This window comes from Natator depressus, chromosome 14 (genome assembly GCF_965152275.1).
Source record: "Natator depressus isolate rNatDep1 chromosome 14, rNatDep2.hap1, whole genome shotgun sequence".
Taxonomy (NCBI): Eukaryota; Metazoa; Chordata; order Testudines; family Cheloniidae; genus Natator; species Natator depressus.
In genome coordinates this window covers 13,005,001-13,021,471 of record NC_134247.1, presented here as the reverse complement: position 1 = coordinate 13,021,471, position 16,471 = coordinate 13,005,001, and the positions used below count along the sequence as shown (strand labels likewise).

Sequence of the window (16,471 nt, the reverse complement as noted above, 5' to 3'; positions counted from 1 at the left end):
TTACTGGTCACCCCTTTCACACAGCAAGCCTCTGAGTGCAACCCCCCCCCCCTTATAAATTAAAAACACTTTTATATAGTTAACACTGTTATAAATGCTGGATGCAAAGCGGGGCTTAGGGTGGAGGCTGACAGCTCACAACCCCCCTCCCTATAATAACCTCATGACGCCCTGAGGGATCCTGAACCCCTGCTGTATACTGTTCATGAGATTCCCCCAAATAAAAATATGCAGAGTAAGAAACATTTGAAAGACATTCTCTGCAGAGGGTGGTATATGGCTGTCAGCCAGGGGCTTAGCTCATGCTCCACCCTGCTGTTGCTGTTCTCAGGGGGTCAAATGTTAAGAGTAAGTGGTATTCTGCCATTCTTGTGCTATCAAATTAAAACTCAGGAGTTACAATTGTGTGTGATGCCTTCAGAGAAATAGGATTAAAGGTGAATAAATTTCCTTTTCCTCCCACAAAGTGATAGTACAACATGTTGCAGCACTTGGATTACTCTGTACTTCGATCTACTTATTTATCTGATATCAAGTATGTAATTCTAGAGAAAAATATTAATAGGTGTGTAGTTTCTTAAAAACACCCATTCTTAATCCTTTGATTAGTGACTGAATTTTTTTTTTTAATATTTAGCAGGCAGCTGGACCTACTGGTAAAAACGAAGAGAAGATTCAGGTCTTAACTGACAAAATCGATGTACTTCTACAACAGGTAAAAGTCACCTTCTAACACATTATTAATCAAATGCTCAGATTAAAAGACCCTGACAGGGTTTTTATTCTCCTTTAGATTGAAGAATTGGGTTCTGAAGGAAAGGTGGAAGAGGCGCAAGGAATGATGAAACTTGTTGAACAGTTAAAAGAAGAGAGAGAGTTGCTGAGATCTACAACTTCAGTAAGTAAAAGCTGTGTGGGCTCTGTTAGGGTTATTTCAAGGCTCAGTGCAAAAGCAGAATCTGACCAAATAGGCTTGCCACTTATGTAATCAGAGGATTTAAAAGTTACAACAATCCAGTTACTGCTTTCTTGTAAAATTTCTGTTTCTCACATTCAAACTTAACAGGCTTAAATACTACTCCTTATGAGAGGCCAGCCTGTATTTCACACAATACATTCATTAATTTAAAACTCCAGTTAGTCTTACTCAATATCATGTACTTTGTGAGATAGATAAATCTTGGATTTAAATTGTAAACTCATTTAGATTAGTGTTCTTTGCCAAAACTAAATTGGAGTTGGGAATTTATGAATATGTGTTGGTAATTTACAGAAGATGAAACATCAAAGATGCTTATATAGCTAAAAAATTAGAAAGTCAGGAAACTTATTCTAAGTTAATGTAAAAACCTGAAACGAAAACTAAATTGGAAAATGTAAAAATGCAAGACCTCAGAAAATGAAGTGTTAAATTTTTTTTGCCAAGTTTCTAAAAAAGTTTCTTAACTTTTAAACCTCTCCATCTAAGCATTGCTTGAGCCAAAACATCTTAAATTTGAGAATATTTTCAAGCCCTCTTCAGAAAAATGAAAACACTTGCATCCGTCTTCAACTTGATCACGTATTGTTGATAGGCTGGTGAGCTAGTCACCTTCTTCTGTATCCCCACATGTTGGGGTGCATCACACATTTTAAGCAACACTAGTTGAGATCTTCATAATATGATGCTTCCTTTGTTTCCTGCATGCATCAAGGAACGGTGAAATAATTTACAATACAAATATTTTAAACTATCATTGGCCATTTGAGTTGGCCCCCACTGAAATGAATGAAGCAATTCACCTCTCATAGCTATCGTGCTGGCACTGTGAGAAGTCAGTCAGACATCACTGAATCAAAACATGGCCAGAGTGTTTCTTCTCAACCATAAAAGTTTAGAGACTTTGTTTTTTTAATATATAAGACGACCCCCCCCAAGATAGATAAGTAAAAATGGTAAAAGCTGTATGACCCTTTCATAAGCTGACCCTATATTTCAGGAGTTGGCAAACTTCGGCTCCTGGCCTGTCGGGGTAACCTGCTGGCAGGTCAGGATGTTTTGTTTACCTGGAGTATTTGTAGGCACGGAGCCCCGCAGCTCCTATTGGCTGGGAATGGCAAACCGCGGCCACAGGGAACTGCGGGGCTCCATGCCTGCAGATGCTCTAGGTAAACAAAACGACAGTGTATTAGATATTCAATTCAATGATTTCATAGAGTTTAAAATCATCAAATTTTGGTGTAGACCCATTTATAAGCCGACCCCTGCTCTTTGATGCATCATGTTTTTACCAAAAATATTCGGCTTATGAACAAGTATACACGGTAATTGAAGTTTGACATCTGTCCATTGTCACCTCTGACCCTCCCTTACCCCACTAGTCCTTTTGCACCCCTCCAATGGGACACAAAGCATTTTAAAGATTTTGAGAAAGTCAGAAATCCTGCTTGAAATGGAAATGTGGCTACAACCTTTATTGTGGTGAAGACACTTAACTCTCTATAACTGAGAACTTTCTTGCTAGCAACGATTAGTAAACCAGAGTCTGTTCAAGGATCTTTAGATTCCTGGCTGTCAGCAGCTTCTCTTCTTTAAATCTCCCCCATGACAGGGAGTTTATCTCAATAGATAATTTCAGAGAAAAGCAACAGATTATCTTCTGAGCTACTAGACTACTTGATTCCTGGAAGCTCACATGTTTAAAGCTGGACCTGATTAGAAGCAGTTCTAGCACCAGAAAGAAATTAGAGGAGATATTCCCTCCAGCTTGTATTTGAAAACAACAAAAGCAGTTCATTTTTCTTAAGTCTTCCTTGTATGATGTTGCATTTACACTAGTTCCTAAATCACTTTCTTTAATTCTAATGGTCTTGTATGCAGAAGTCAGAGAGGCTGCCATCCTATAAAACCATAGCATAGTTCAAGAAGGCTATAATTCAGGAGTTTATGGAAGTCTTTTCAAAACCTAGTATGATTCTAAATACTCATCTGCATTGAGTTAGCATGGTTAGTCTTGCAGTCTGTGAGAATTTGTTTTCTTTTGAGTTATTTTTCATACTAGGCATAATGTGTAGGCTACTTCATAATAGTGCCAAGTTAAAGCAAGTAATTACAAGCTCTTTTTTAAAGTTGAAATTCGTAATTTCACAACACTGAAGAACAGTTGATACAGTAAGAAGTAGTAAGTGCCTTAACTGGCTCCAGATTAAAACTTTTCTGTTGTTCTTTGCTCTAACCACTACCTTCTCTTCCAGACAATTGAGAGCTTTGCAGCTCAAGAAAAGCAAATGGAAGTTTGTGAAGTCTGTGGAGCCTTTTTAATAGTAGGAGATGCACAGTCCAGGGTGGATGACCACTTGATGGGAAAACAGCACATGGGTTATGCCAAAATTAAAGCTACTGTAGAAGAATTAAAAGTGAGTATAACTTTTGTAATTAACGGTAAACTGAAATTCTTTCTATATAAACTATTTGAGAACCAAATCATTAGCAGAATGCTTACATACATAAACTCAGGTTCTCAAAATCCATTTTTTGGCAGCCAAGCATTGACAGCTTTGAATTATTTAAAGGTGAAAGGTAATTTTAGCAGTGGCACTTAGGCTCCAAAGTGCCTAGGTCCCTTTTGAAAATGGGACTCAGACTCCTACATCACTTATGTGCTTTTGAAAATTTTACCTCAAGTACAAAACAAAAAATGAAATTCAAATTAAGTCTGGATTTTTGTGCTGAATTCCCCCGCTAACCAGGCTTCTGAAGGTATTCAACACAACATGGTTTCAATTAACTTTTTTATGATTTTTGTGTGTGTGTGTGTAATGCTCTTGGTATATTTCCTGGTTCACACTGGTATATCCCAGTGTGCAGTATCCTGAATATTACAAATATATTGGTTAAAGTATTCGCTGGAATAAGTTAATTAAAATATTCTATGTTCATTCGTTTATGACAGCCCGCAGACAGTTGCCTATGGTTCTTCCCTATAGACAGAACAGAAGAGTGTGACCAACAAGCTCTTTTTAAATACATGAGATATCACTGCGAAAATATCTTAGGTCTACGCAGGGACGCACTATAATGAAACATTTAGAGTGAAATAAAATAACTACAAGAATGGAGTTTTCATACCTAACAATTTTCTATGTACAATATCCAGTGTACAAGGATACCTGTTTGTGTGTTTTTACTTTAATGGAAATATGCTAATCACATACAAACATAGAACTCCTGACATTAGCAGGGTGTTATCAGACACTGGAAATCAATATTATGCCAAGCAATTGGGGATGCACCATGGAATGGTAGCCTTGAGTTGGTGTTAGGCTCCTGAGAACTGAAGGTTTCAGAGTAGCAGCCATGTTAGTCTGTATTCACAGAAAGAAAAGGAGTACTTGTGGCACTTTAGAGACTAACCAATTTATTTGAGCATAAGCTTTCGTGAGCTACAGCTCACTTCATCGGATGTATCTCTAAGGTGTCGCAAGTACTCCTTTTCTTTTTAAGAACTGAAGCTAAACTCTACTGCAACGGAACTCTGAATTTATGAACTCCAACAGAGTTTAGCATCATCCTGGTGAAACTTAAAAGTGCGACTCAGCTGGAGCCTGAAATATGGGATGTATCCAACTTTAGTTAGCTGAGAGTTTATTTTTGTTTGGAATTCAGAAAATTTTCTTTCTTTCTGCAAGGTCTACTTTGTGGGGTCCCCAAGTCTTTTTTTTTAATATTAAATATTAGGTACTGCCCAAGTGAATGAACCACTCTGATGAATAAAGGACTTGTCCAGCTGACTTAAGTGCTATTAGGCAGGTTGCGCTTTGGTTTGACAATCACATGTAACCCATTGAAATCTAATATGCCTCCTCGTCCTTTTATAGCGGTTTAATGATGCCGAATAGTTTCCTCTGAATAAATTTTATCTTCATTAAATCCTTGCTGTAAACACTTTTATTTTTTGTAAGGAAAAGTTAAGAAAAAGAACCGAAGAACCTGAACGTGATGACAAGTTAAAAAAAGAGAAACAAGAGCGAGAAGAGAGAGAAAAAGAGAGGGAGCGTGAAAGAGAAGAGAGGGAAAGGAAGAGACGACGTGAGGAAGAAGAAAAGGAAAAAGAGAGGGCACGTGACAGAGAAAGACGTAAGAGGAGTCGTTCCCGTAGCAGACATTCAAGCAGAACATCTGACAGAAGATGCAGCCGGTCACGGGACCACAAAAGATCAAGAAGCAGAGAGAGAAGGCGAAGCAGGTACCTTAATTAGGGACTATTGACTTTTCAAGTGAATTTATAATTGCATTCCGTGCATATGAGAACCTCTAAACTATAGGTGGAAGCCTGAAATCATATAAAGGAATGGTTGCTGTCAAGAATTTTGTTGGCCGATCAAGACAAGGACCTATGCTAACTTGATTGCATTTCTCTGTTTTGCTGTATGTAACAACTTTTGAATACCACATCCAGTTGATCCAAAAAATTCAGGGAATGTTCTAGACATCTCCTGTACCGACAGAAAAGAAATAAGAATTATATGAAGAATGGGGGCACACAGAAGCCCTAGTATGGGGAAAGAATGTGGGACAAAGGTATGAGGAGAGTGGAATTGGTGGGGGGAGAGGTGTACTGAGCCCCTGGCGTGGGGTTGTGTTGCATTGACTGTTTGAAATAGAGGGATATGAGAGAGTAGCACAAAGGGAGCTTGTGAGAGAGAATGAAGAAACACAAAGAGCCCCTTGTGTGTAATGTACTCAGCCTACTGATGTACAAAAGCCTTATGTACACTTACGGTGGTGTGAAGATTACAGGCGCTACACACCAAAGTGAAAGGCAGGCTGTGTCCGCGCTTGTCACTGATTTGTAGCTGTGTGGCAGTGGAAGGGTGCTGGAGCTTTTCTCCACTGCCTCCCTCCTGCCAGAGCCTTTTGCTGTAGCAGAGAGAGCCTCTGGCAGTGAGACACTACACTGCTAAAAATAGCAGTGTAGATGTAGGAAGCACTACTTGGGCATGCAAAAAGCCACCATGTATGATATATACCCTCAGGTTCAGATGTGTAGGGCGCTCTACTTGACTCAGCCATGCCTCACTATCTACACTACTGTTTATACCCATGCTAGCTGGGCATGCAGCAGGTGTAATCTACATACCACTTAAGTGTAGACATTCCTAAAGTTTTGCAACCCTTTAGTGGTATATAACTGCAAAACGTTTAGCCTTATTTATGAAAACACTTAAGTTTCTCTGTATTCGTAGTTTTGGAACATAAGGAAGTACCATTATCTCCCTTTTACAGGTGGGAAACTGATGTACACAGAAGATACGTGACTTGCTTGCAGTCATACAGGAAGTTTGTAGTAGAGCATAGCATAGAACCTAAGTCCCCCTCTCCATTCCCCCCCCTCCCCCCAGTCCTGGGCTACACCATAACTACTGAACCATGCTTCCTCTCTGATTTACATCTCAGTTGATGTTCCTCTCAGTTGATCAGCAACTGCTAACCCTATAATGGAATAGGCTGATATCAATCTCATTCAACCCCAGAAAATACTTTATTATAATTCATATCCAACACAAAATACAGATTTTAAAAATAAAAATCTAATTTTGTACCATTAAAAATTAAACAATAAGTGAGCCAAAACAGGAGGTGCATTCAAACCATTGAACAGAATATGACTTAGTTGATCTAAAAATATGAAATCAGTTAGAGCAGACCTGCACAACATATGGGCTGCATTTGGCCTGCGTGGGCTCACTGGCCAGCAGGGGGTGAGTAGGCGAGCCAGGCAGGAGGGGGGATGACGAGGCGGCGGGGGCAGGTGAGCCGGCGGCGGGGCAGGGGTTATTTCCACGGAGCGGGTGGCGCTGGGGAAGGGGGGGTTGTTTCCACAGGGAGGGGGGGTTTCAGCCCTCAGCTGTTTTCTTTGGAGTAATATGGCCCTCACCGCTCTACAAATTGTGCAGGCCTGAGTTAGAGGAAGCTCTAGGAATCATCACTCTGGATCAAACTGCTTGTCTATCAGGTCTATAACCTCTCCAGAGGTGGCCAATTCTTGCTGTTTCAAAGGATGAATCAAAAGAGAAACTGCTGTGTATTAAAACTCACCTCCATATTGGAAGTGGATGAAAACACCATGATTTTATATATGTTGATGTTGTAAGCATGATAATTGACATACACTTCCATCATAAAGTTTAAGTATTAATCTTTTTAAAGCTCTGATTTAAAAATCAGTTTTAAAGCTTTTCCTGAGCATTATTTCTTATAGCTGTGGATGTTTGAATAAGGGAAGAAGGCAGAGAAGGGTGGACAGAGAGCTTGTGAAGTACTGACAAATGTTCCTGGAAGGAACGAGTTTATAAGAGAGACTTAGTATTCCTCATAAATATTCAACCTTTTCTTATAAACCGGCATTAGAGCAAAATGGTAACCTAGGGACAAACTAATGAAGATTTTTTATTTTGAGTTGTAAACAGCTGATATTTTCTATCTCTTTCAACTACTTCTAAATGTAAGGAGTCGAGATCGACGAAGAAGCAGAAGCCATGATCGGTCAGAAAGAAAACATAGGTCTCGCAGTCGGGACAGGAGACGATCAAAAAGTCGAGATCGGAAATCCTACAAGCACAGAAGCAAAAGCAGAGATCGAGAACAAGACAGGAAATCTAAAGAAAAAGGTTAGTTTGTGTGAGATCTTAAGACATGCAGAACTGATGTTACCCCCGAGACCTATACTTTCAGTTAAGGACTGAAAGATCTCTTAGGATCCCTTTAGAGATTCGTAAGCAGCCTGTATGTGTCGCTACTACATGACTTTGAGGCACTCTTCCCTTTCCCTTTATACCCTCCTGCCTCCTTGCAAAATGTTTTTCGCTTACTTACCTAGTGTTGTAATCCTCAAAGAAAAGGACACTACTGTGCAGTTCCCAAGGATTTAGCCCGTTGACACCTGCTTGCTGTTTGGCTTTGGAAAACCCCACACATCTCTCTAACTCTCTAAATATATTTGATTGCATCTTCTACTGCTGCCTTTAGAAGTGAGTTCTCCTTATTACCCTTGGACACTTCTGTAAATCTTAACTAGCTTCTCTCGTTGGTATGTATTTTGTTTTGGGTTTTTTAGCTGGACAGTCTTATGACATCTTCATTTTTTGTATACTTCAATCATATCCTCTTAATCTTCTTTGTCTAATAAACATAACCTTAGTTTTCCCTAACTTCTGAGAGCTTTCAGCATCCTGGCCTGCATCCGTACCATCTTAGGTTGTGATTCCATCAGGTTTCATAAATGAAGCAATATCTGGTATATGGAGGATCTTGAAGAAACACCAAATTGTTCCTCAGAATTGTTTTATGGCAATACATGCTATGTCGAGTGATAAAATTAATGTTTAGAAGATGGCTCTCTTCCCTGTGGATCGGTACAGTCTGCTGTTAGGTTGTGCTATGCTACTGGAGGTTCCATCATTCATAAAAGATGTAAAACGGGTCGTGACCACTTGTGAATATGAAAGATCTGTAGTACTTTTCATAGTACAAAGCTGTTAATTCCATATCCTCGCTAAATTCCCATTTTTAATTTTCTCTGCAACTTCATTTGGATACACTTCCTGATCTAAGCCGTTTTGGGTTGCTGTGTGCTTTCAAACGGCTGGCACGTTTCACAATAGAAACGGCTTCATTTCAGTGGTGGGTAAAATTATTCCTATATATCTATAAGTACTTGGAGATCCTCTGGGATGAAAGGTGCTATATAAATGTGGATTATAGGTTAGCCTATTTGCCCTGCTCTAATTTTTCCATTTCTTCAGTAGACTCTGTGGATTGGTTCTCAAAATATGGATAACACTTCAGATGTTTTTTTGCCTGACTTTTTTTTCTAGGCCAGTATAACTTTTCTGATGTATACTGTGATGCATTTCATTATTTGGTTTCCTCTCCAGTCTGTTCTGCGTAGTTGTGAGCACTCTGCAAGCTTGTATGCTTTGCTGCTTGCTTGTTCACTGTTGCACGTGGTTAGATCTCATGCTAGGCCTGTAATGTATACCCACTTGTAACTTTCTTACCTAATATGTCTGTTTATTATTTCATTGACCTGGATTATAAAGCAGACTTTTGGTATTCAGTTGGAGGAGCCCTCTTTAATCCTTCACTAATACTGTGTGTGTATGTATGCATACTTATAACTTTATGCAGTAGTTGCTCAAATTGTTTCCATTATTGAGCTCTCAATTAGGTTTATAGCTTCACAGTTCTTCTTGATAGTTTTATAAATAGGGGTGTAGTGATTTCATTGAGTTAAATTTTGCTTCTGGTCATCGTTTTGTTTGCTACTTACTACCTCCTTCCCTCAGGACTGAGAACATACATGAGAACATAAGGACGGCTATACTGGGTCAGACCAAAGGTCCATCTAGCCCAGTATCCTGTCTTCCAACAGTGGCCAATGCCAGGTGCCCTAGAGGGAATGAACGGAACAGGTAATCATCAAGTGATCCATTCCCTGTTGTCTATTCCCAGTTTCTGGCAAACAGATGCTAGAGACACCATCCCTGCCCATCCTGGCTAATAGCCATTGATGGACCCATCCTCCATGAATTTATCTAGTTCTTTTTTGAACCCCGGTATAGTCTTGGCCTTCACAACATCCTCTGGCAAAGAATTCCACAGGTTGACTGAGCGTTGTGTGAAGAAATACTTCCTTTTGTTTGTTTTAAATCTGTTGCCTATTAATTTAATTTGGGGATTCCTAGTTCTTGTGTTATGAGAAGGAGTAAATAACACTTCCTTATTTACTTTCTCCGCACCAGTCATGATTTTAATAGACCTCTATCATATCCCCCCTTAGTCGTCTCTTTTCCAAGCTGAATAGTCCCAGTCTTATTAATTTCTTCTCATATGGAAGCAGCTTCCAATTCCAATATATCTTTTTTGAGATGGGGCAACCACTTCTGCACACAGTATTCAAGATGTGGGCCTACCATGGATTTATATAAAGGCAATATGATATTTTCTGTCATCTTATCTATCCCTTTCTTAATGATTCCCAACAATCTATTCCCTTTTTTGACTGCCACTGCACATTGAGTGGATGTTTTCAGAGAACTATCCACAGTGACTCCAGGATCTCTTTCTTGAGTGTTAACAGCTAATTTAGACCCCATAATTTTATCTGTATAGTTGGGATTATGTTTTCCCAATGTGCATTACTCTGTATTTATCAACATTGAATTTCATCTGCCATTTTGTTGCCCAGTCACCCAGTTTTGAGAGATCCCTTTGTAGCTCTTCGCAGTCTGCTTGGGACTTAACTATCTTGAGTAGTTTTGTATCATTTGCAAATTTTGCCACCTCACTGTTTACCCCCTTTTCCAGATCATTTATGAATATATTGAATAGGACTGGTCCAGTACAGACCCCTGAGGGACACCACTATTTACCTTTCTCCATTCTGAAAACTTACCCTTTATTCCTACCCTTTGTTTCCTATTTTTTAACCAGTTACCAATCCATGAGAGGACCTTCTCTCATATCCCATGACAGCTTACTTTGCTTAAGAGCCTTTGGTGAGGGACCTTGTCAAAGGCTTTCTGAAAATCTGAGTAGACTGTGTCTACTGGATCCCCCTTGTCTACATGCTTGTTGACCCACTCAAAGAATTCTAGTAGGTTGGTGAGGCATGATTTCCCTTTACAGAAACCATGTTGACTCTTCTCTAACAAATTATATTCATCTATCTGACAATTTTATTCTTTACTATAGTTTCAACCAGCTTGCCCGGTACTGAAGTCAGGCGTACCAGCCTATAATTGCCGGGATCACCTCTGGAGCCCTTTTAAAAATTGGCGTCACATTAGCTATCCTCCAGTCATCTGGTACAGAAGTGGATTTAAATGATAGGTTACAAACTAGTTAGTAGTTCTGCAATTTCACATTTGAGTTCCTTCAGAACTCTTGGGTGAATACCATCTGGTCCTAGTGACTTATTACTGTTTAGTTTATTGATTTGTTCCAATGACACTTAAATCTGGGATTGTTCTTCAGATTTGTCACCTAAAAAGAATAGCTCAAGTTTTGGAATCTTCCTCATGCTCAGCCGTGAAGACAGATGCAAAGAATTCATTTAATTTCTCCGCAATGGCCGTATCGTCCTTGAGTGCTCCTTTAGCATCTCGATCATCCAGTGGCCCCACTGATTGTTTAGCAGGCTTACTCTTTCTGATGTATTTAAAAATTTTTTGCTGTTACTTTTTGAGTCTTTGGCTAGCTGTTCTTCACATTCATTTTTGGCCTCCCTAATTATATTTTTACACTTCACTTGCCAGAGTTTATGCTCCTTTCTATTTTCCTCACTAGGATTTAGCTTCCACTTTTTAAAGGATACCTTTTTGCCTCTCACTGCTTTTTACTTTGTTTAGCCATGGTGGCACTTTTTTGGTTCTCTTACTATGTTTTTTAATTTGGGGTACACGTTTAAGTTGAGCCTCTGTTATGGTGTCTTTAAAAAGTTTCCATGCAGCTTGCAGGGATTTCACTTTTGGCGCTGTACCTTTTAATTTCTGTTTAACCTCATTTTTGTTTAGTTCTTCTTTCTGAAATGAAATGCTACAGTGTTGGGCTGCTGTGGTGTTTTCCCTGCCACAGGGATGTTAAATTTAATTATATTATGGTCACTGTTACCAAGCGGTCCAGCTATATTCACCTCTTGGACCAGATCCTGTGCTGCACTTAGGGACTAAATCAAGAATTGACTCTCCTCTTGTGGGTTTCAGGACTAGCTGCTCCAAGAAGCAGTCCTTTAAGGCGTCAGGAAACTTTATCTCTGCATCCCATCCTGAGGTGACATGTACCCAGTCAATATGGGGATAGTTGAAATCCCCCATTATTATTGAGTTTTTTATTTTAATAGCCTCTCTAATTTCCCTGAGCATTTCACAGTCACTATCACTGTCCTGGTCAGGTGGTCGGTAATATAGCCCTACTGCTATATTCTTATTATTAGAGCATGGAATTAGTATCCATAGAGTCTCTGTGGTTCATTTACTATTTTTACTTCATTTGATTCTATGCTTTTTCACATATAGTCCCACTCCCCCACCAGCATGACCTGTTCTGTCCTTCTGATATATTTTGTACCCTGGTATTACTATGTCCCATTGATTATCCTCATTCCACCAAGTTTCTGTGATGCCTATTATATCAATATCCTCATTTAATACGAGGCACTCTAGTTCACCCATCTTATTGCTTAGACTTCTAGCATTCATATATAAGCACTTTAAAAACTTGTCACTATCTGCCATTACATAATGTAATTGAATGGGACTTTTTTTCATTTGACTGTTTCTCATCAGATCCTACCTTTATTTTATCATCTTCCATCCTCTCCTCCTTACTAGGACATAGAGAATCTCCGTTTATAGATCCTCCCCTAAGGGATGTGTCTGTCCAAACCGCATGCTTTTCCACATCTGTTGGTTTTCCCCCAGCCTTTAGTTTAAAAACTGCTCTATGACCTTTTTAATTTTAAGTGCCAGCAATCTGGTTCTGTTTTGGTTTAGGTGGAGCCCATCCTTCCTGTATAGGTTCCCCCTTTCCCAAAAGTTTCCCCAGTTCCTAATAAATCTAAACCCCTCCTCCCTACACCATCTCATCCACTCATTGAGACCCTGCAGTTCTGCCTGTCTAACCGGCTCTGCATGTGGAACTGGAAGCATTTCAGAGAATGCTACCATGGAGGTCCTGGACTTCAATCTCTTACCTAGCAGCTTAAATTTGGCCTCCAGGACCTCTCTCCTAGCCTTCCCTAAGTGATTGGTACCTACGTGTACCATGACAACCAGCTCCTCCCCAGCACTACAAAGTCTTTTCAGCTCCTGGTAACCTTAGAGGTGTAACAGTAGATTTGGGGAAATAAATGATCTGTTCAGTAAACCACCATAGTATTAATAAACAGAATAGGACTGTTGAACAAAAGGTTGTGATGCGTGTTTTTCCAGTAGAGGGATACATGCACTCTAAAATCTAGAATGAATTCTGCATTCAACTGCAGAGAGCAGGGAAGTTTATTTTGCTGCGAGGTAAAATGTTTCTATAGTCTACTCCACCCCAGTTTTGCAAAACTTACATTACATTACATTATGCATTATGGGTAGGGTACTTCAGTATTTAGCTTTGAAGGTCCAAGCAACAAAATTGCAAGAAAAAGAGACACTGTTAATATGATGCCAACTCTCAGTGCTCATTTCTTGGGCCCAGAAGCAACACTCCATTGTCTGCAGCTGCTCTATGAATGCCACCTTTTGCTATGTCCCTTAGCACTCTGTCCTTGAAGAAATCATCATGTCGTTGTTGTGTTTCTTCCTGCGGGTTTGCAAATACAAGAGGATCATGCATCCTGTATTTGCAACATTCATGAGCACAGTGCAGAGCTATGCAGTCTTGATGATTCTGTTGGAGGTGGTGAACTCTGAAAAGTGCCATGTTGGATTGTGGGACCTTTTTTTTTAAAGGTGTGAAAATTAAGGGATGTGGATAGCATTATGGGATGGCAAATGTTGCATGCTGGGAACTTGACCCCCTAGCTCCCAGAGATCCCTGCGTGACTCATTCCACAACACCTTGTGAAAATTTCCCAAAAGGCATTGTGCTGGATGGTGGCACATGGCACAGTGGAATACCTACTGATGGTGCACCACGCTTTGTATTGACACACGCACTCCTGGTGAGTACGCACAGCACTGATGCAAGCAACTAAGTATGCACATGTAGGAGCGATATACTAACTTCAGCAGCTGTACGCCAACACAGCTTTCATCAGCCAAAGGTTTCAGTGTAGACATGGCTTTAGTCTACTTTGTGTGCATGCACAGTATGTGTTCTGGATGCTAAGACTCCTGCCATTTGAATTCTTGCTCTTTTTTGTGACTTTACAGTAGTTTTCATAGTTACTGTGGGTCAGGATTTTAAAGTGAGCAGCAAAGGTTGCCTGAAAATAATACTTACATAGTGCCTTTCATCTCGAAATCTTAAATTGCTTTACAAACATGAATTAAGGCCCCATGCTACTAATGGTTTTTGAAGCTGGGTAAACTGAGGCACAAGTTGACAGACTTTTACTCAGTGTTCTAAAGTAAATCTGTGCCAGAGTTTGGACTAGAACCCAGAAGCCCTGACTTCCAATTCCCTAATGTCTGTACCGTGAAGTTGCTACGGTTCTGAAAAAAGTTATATTTAAAATTTGAGACAACTGGTTCTTCCTTGGTTAATCAAATCTGAGTTACACCTTTCCTTGTTCCTTTGAAATACATGACATTACCATAAACATAGGTTGACAGTTAGCTTAATCTAAACTCTTGATATGCAACTACTTGCAAAAGAGTTTTTTTACCTCCAAACTATGACTTGCATTGAAGAAATTAAGCTAATTAATAGTTATAGATGGAGTTGGTCAAAAAACTTAAGTTTCCACAAAATTGTTTCCATTTTTGTGAGCTTCTTCCGTTCTCTGACCAGCCTTTGTCAGGAGGGATTGATATTGAAACATTTGCTCACTACTTTCATTGGTCTGGTTCACAAATTTTTTTTAAAAAAAATTCATCCGTGATAGTGATGCGTCCAATGTTCAAGCTTAGCGACAGAGTTCATTTATTTACTACAAAAAAATTGACTAATGAGCACATTTCATTCAGAGCGTGCTTTCCATGAACATCAGGTAACTTGAGTTTTAATGGTAAGAATTTACATTGGAAAGCAAGCTTCAGTTGCCAATGCAAATATTCATCCAGAAATATTTGTGCATCCATTCAGTCAAGAAACAACCAGTATTAAGTGATCTTACCTGATGAATCATAACTAATCAACATAAATCATACAGGGAGCCTACAAAAATCTACAGAGAACTATCTGTGATCTATCCACAACAATAAATAAAATTTTGTGAGATAATTTTGAATAACTGTGAAGGAACTTACTTTACTATCTGCTTGCAGATATCACTGGTGCTGAAGGAAGCTAAATTCATTACAGATTAATTGTTACAAATATTTGCTCAGTTCTCATTAGCAAACTCCAGGAGCTATGATGTAATTTTCTTGTTCTTCAGGTCCTCAAAGACAGGAGTTCTTTGTATAGCTTCATCTTTTGTACCACAGGTTAATGTTTATATCTTCCAAAAAAGTTCTTTCCTATCTGTCCAAACCCAAAAAACTGCACACTCTGCACATCCATAGGGCTATTATGACCTATCATATTTACATAGGATAGAAGATCAGATTATTGGACTGACTACTAGTCCTCTGCAGGGAAACAAGACTTCTGTTCCTCAGTGGATCTATGTGTGCATCGGAGATACCTATAAGGCACAAAGAGAAGACTTTTCAACAAGGTCAGTTAGAGTGCAATCCACCTGAGTAGCTACAATACTGAGGGCAGACAGATATGCAACACTATCAAAAGACTTCTCCAGTTAGCTGTTTGGACATCACTAAATGCTCTTCCCAAGCACTATAGGCAGGATGTGCTGCTTCAGTTCCAGTGTTTTTTAGGCAGTTGTCCTGCCTCTTGTGGGTTTGCTTTTGGCTGTTTTTCCTTGCTGTTTGGTGGTCTGTCCTAATAAAACGTGTGCAAACTTTCTCTGTGTAGATATACTACTTCTCTCTTCAAACTTAACTTTTTCCCTTCTGTCTTATAAAGTGTAGAATTGCTGTGCCAATCTGAGAGAGAGTCAATGTTCTTGTCTATATACTGACTTCTAAGAGTTTGTTTTTGCAGTCTCCACCTACTGGGCAGAAGGTTGGCCCTGTGGTTTGAAGTGATACAGGTTAATTTTTTGTTTTTAAATTTGCAATTATTCAGTTTACGGACAATACGGATTTTAAACTTCAACTGTAAATGTGTGAATTTTTTTTTTCTTTCCCTGGAAAACTTTGTTGCTTCTGTCACATTTTCTTCACTCTACCTGATGATTGTAGAGGAAAAGAAAATATCAATTTTTCAGCAATATATCTAATTCTTTATTCACCATTCACCCTCCTAGTTCTTGAAGAAACTGGGGTCCCATCAATCTGTTGCTCATTTGTTTTGTAAAATAGTGCCTTTATATCTCTAGCAGTCTTTCTTCCCCAGTCTTTTATCATTTAAAGGTGAAGGATTAATAACATACCTCAGACAAGCACCATTACATTTTGTCCTGTTGAAGTTGACTTTGATATTCCCTTTGATTCTGATTTTAAACCTAGCTAAGTTATGGTTGCTTGTTTTTCCTGGATGTTGATTGATTTTTCTTCCCTCTGCAACTATGGTTAACAGACTGAATAGCCTCCCTCGGCACATTTCTCTCACACACACAAATCTATTCAGAGCATAATACTGAATCCAGTGGTAAAGCAGTCATGAAGCACATCCACATACATTGTTCGTTACACTTTTTCCCAATTTATATATCTCATGGTAAAGTTGAGTAATCGTCACAATGCTATTATGCTGTCCTTCCTCCTT

The 16,471-nt window shown here is 39.3% G+C and overlaps 1 protein-coding gene across 6 annotated transcripts in view; it reads left to right on the top strand.

Moving 5' to 3' along the window:
- Nucleotides 1-16,471, top strand: part of LUC7L3 (LUC7 like 3 pre-mRNA splicing factor) — a 36,382-nt gene that overhangs the window by 17,877 nt on the left and 2,034 nt on the right. For all 6 annotated transcript variants that reach the window (XM_074971884.1, XM_074971881.1, XM_074971882.1 and 3 more), the window contains exons 5-9: nt 638-715; nt 794-898; nt 3,235-3,396; nt 4,942-5,225; nt 7,490-7,650. In XM_074971884.1, the coding sequence (XP_074827985.1) occupies nt 638-715; nt 794-898; nt 3,235-3,396; nt 4,942-5,225; nt 7,490-7,650 (790 nt within the window). The remainder of the gene's footprint in view (nt 1-637; nt 716-793; nt 899-3,234; nt 3,397-4,941; nt 5,226-7,489; nt 7,651-16,471) is intronic.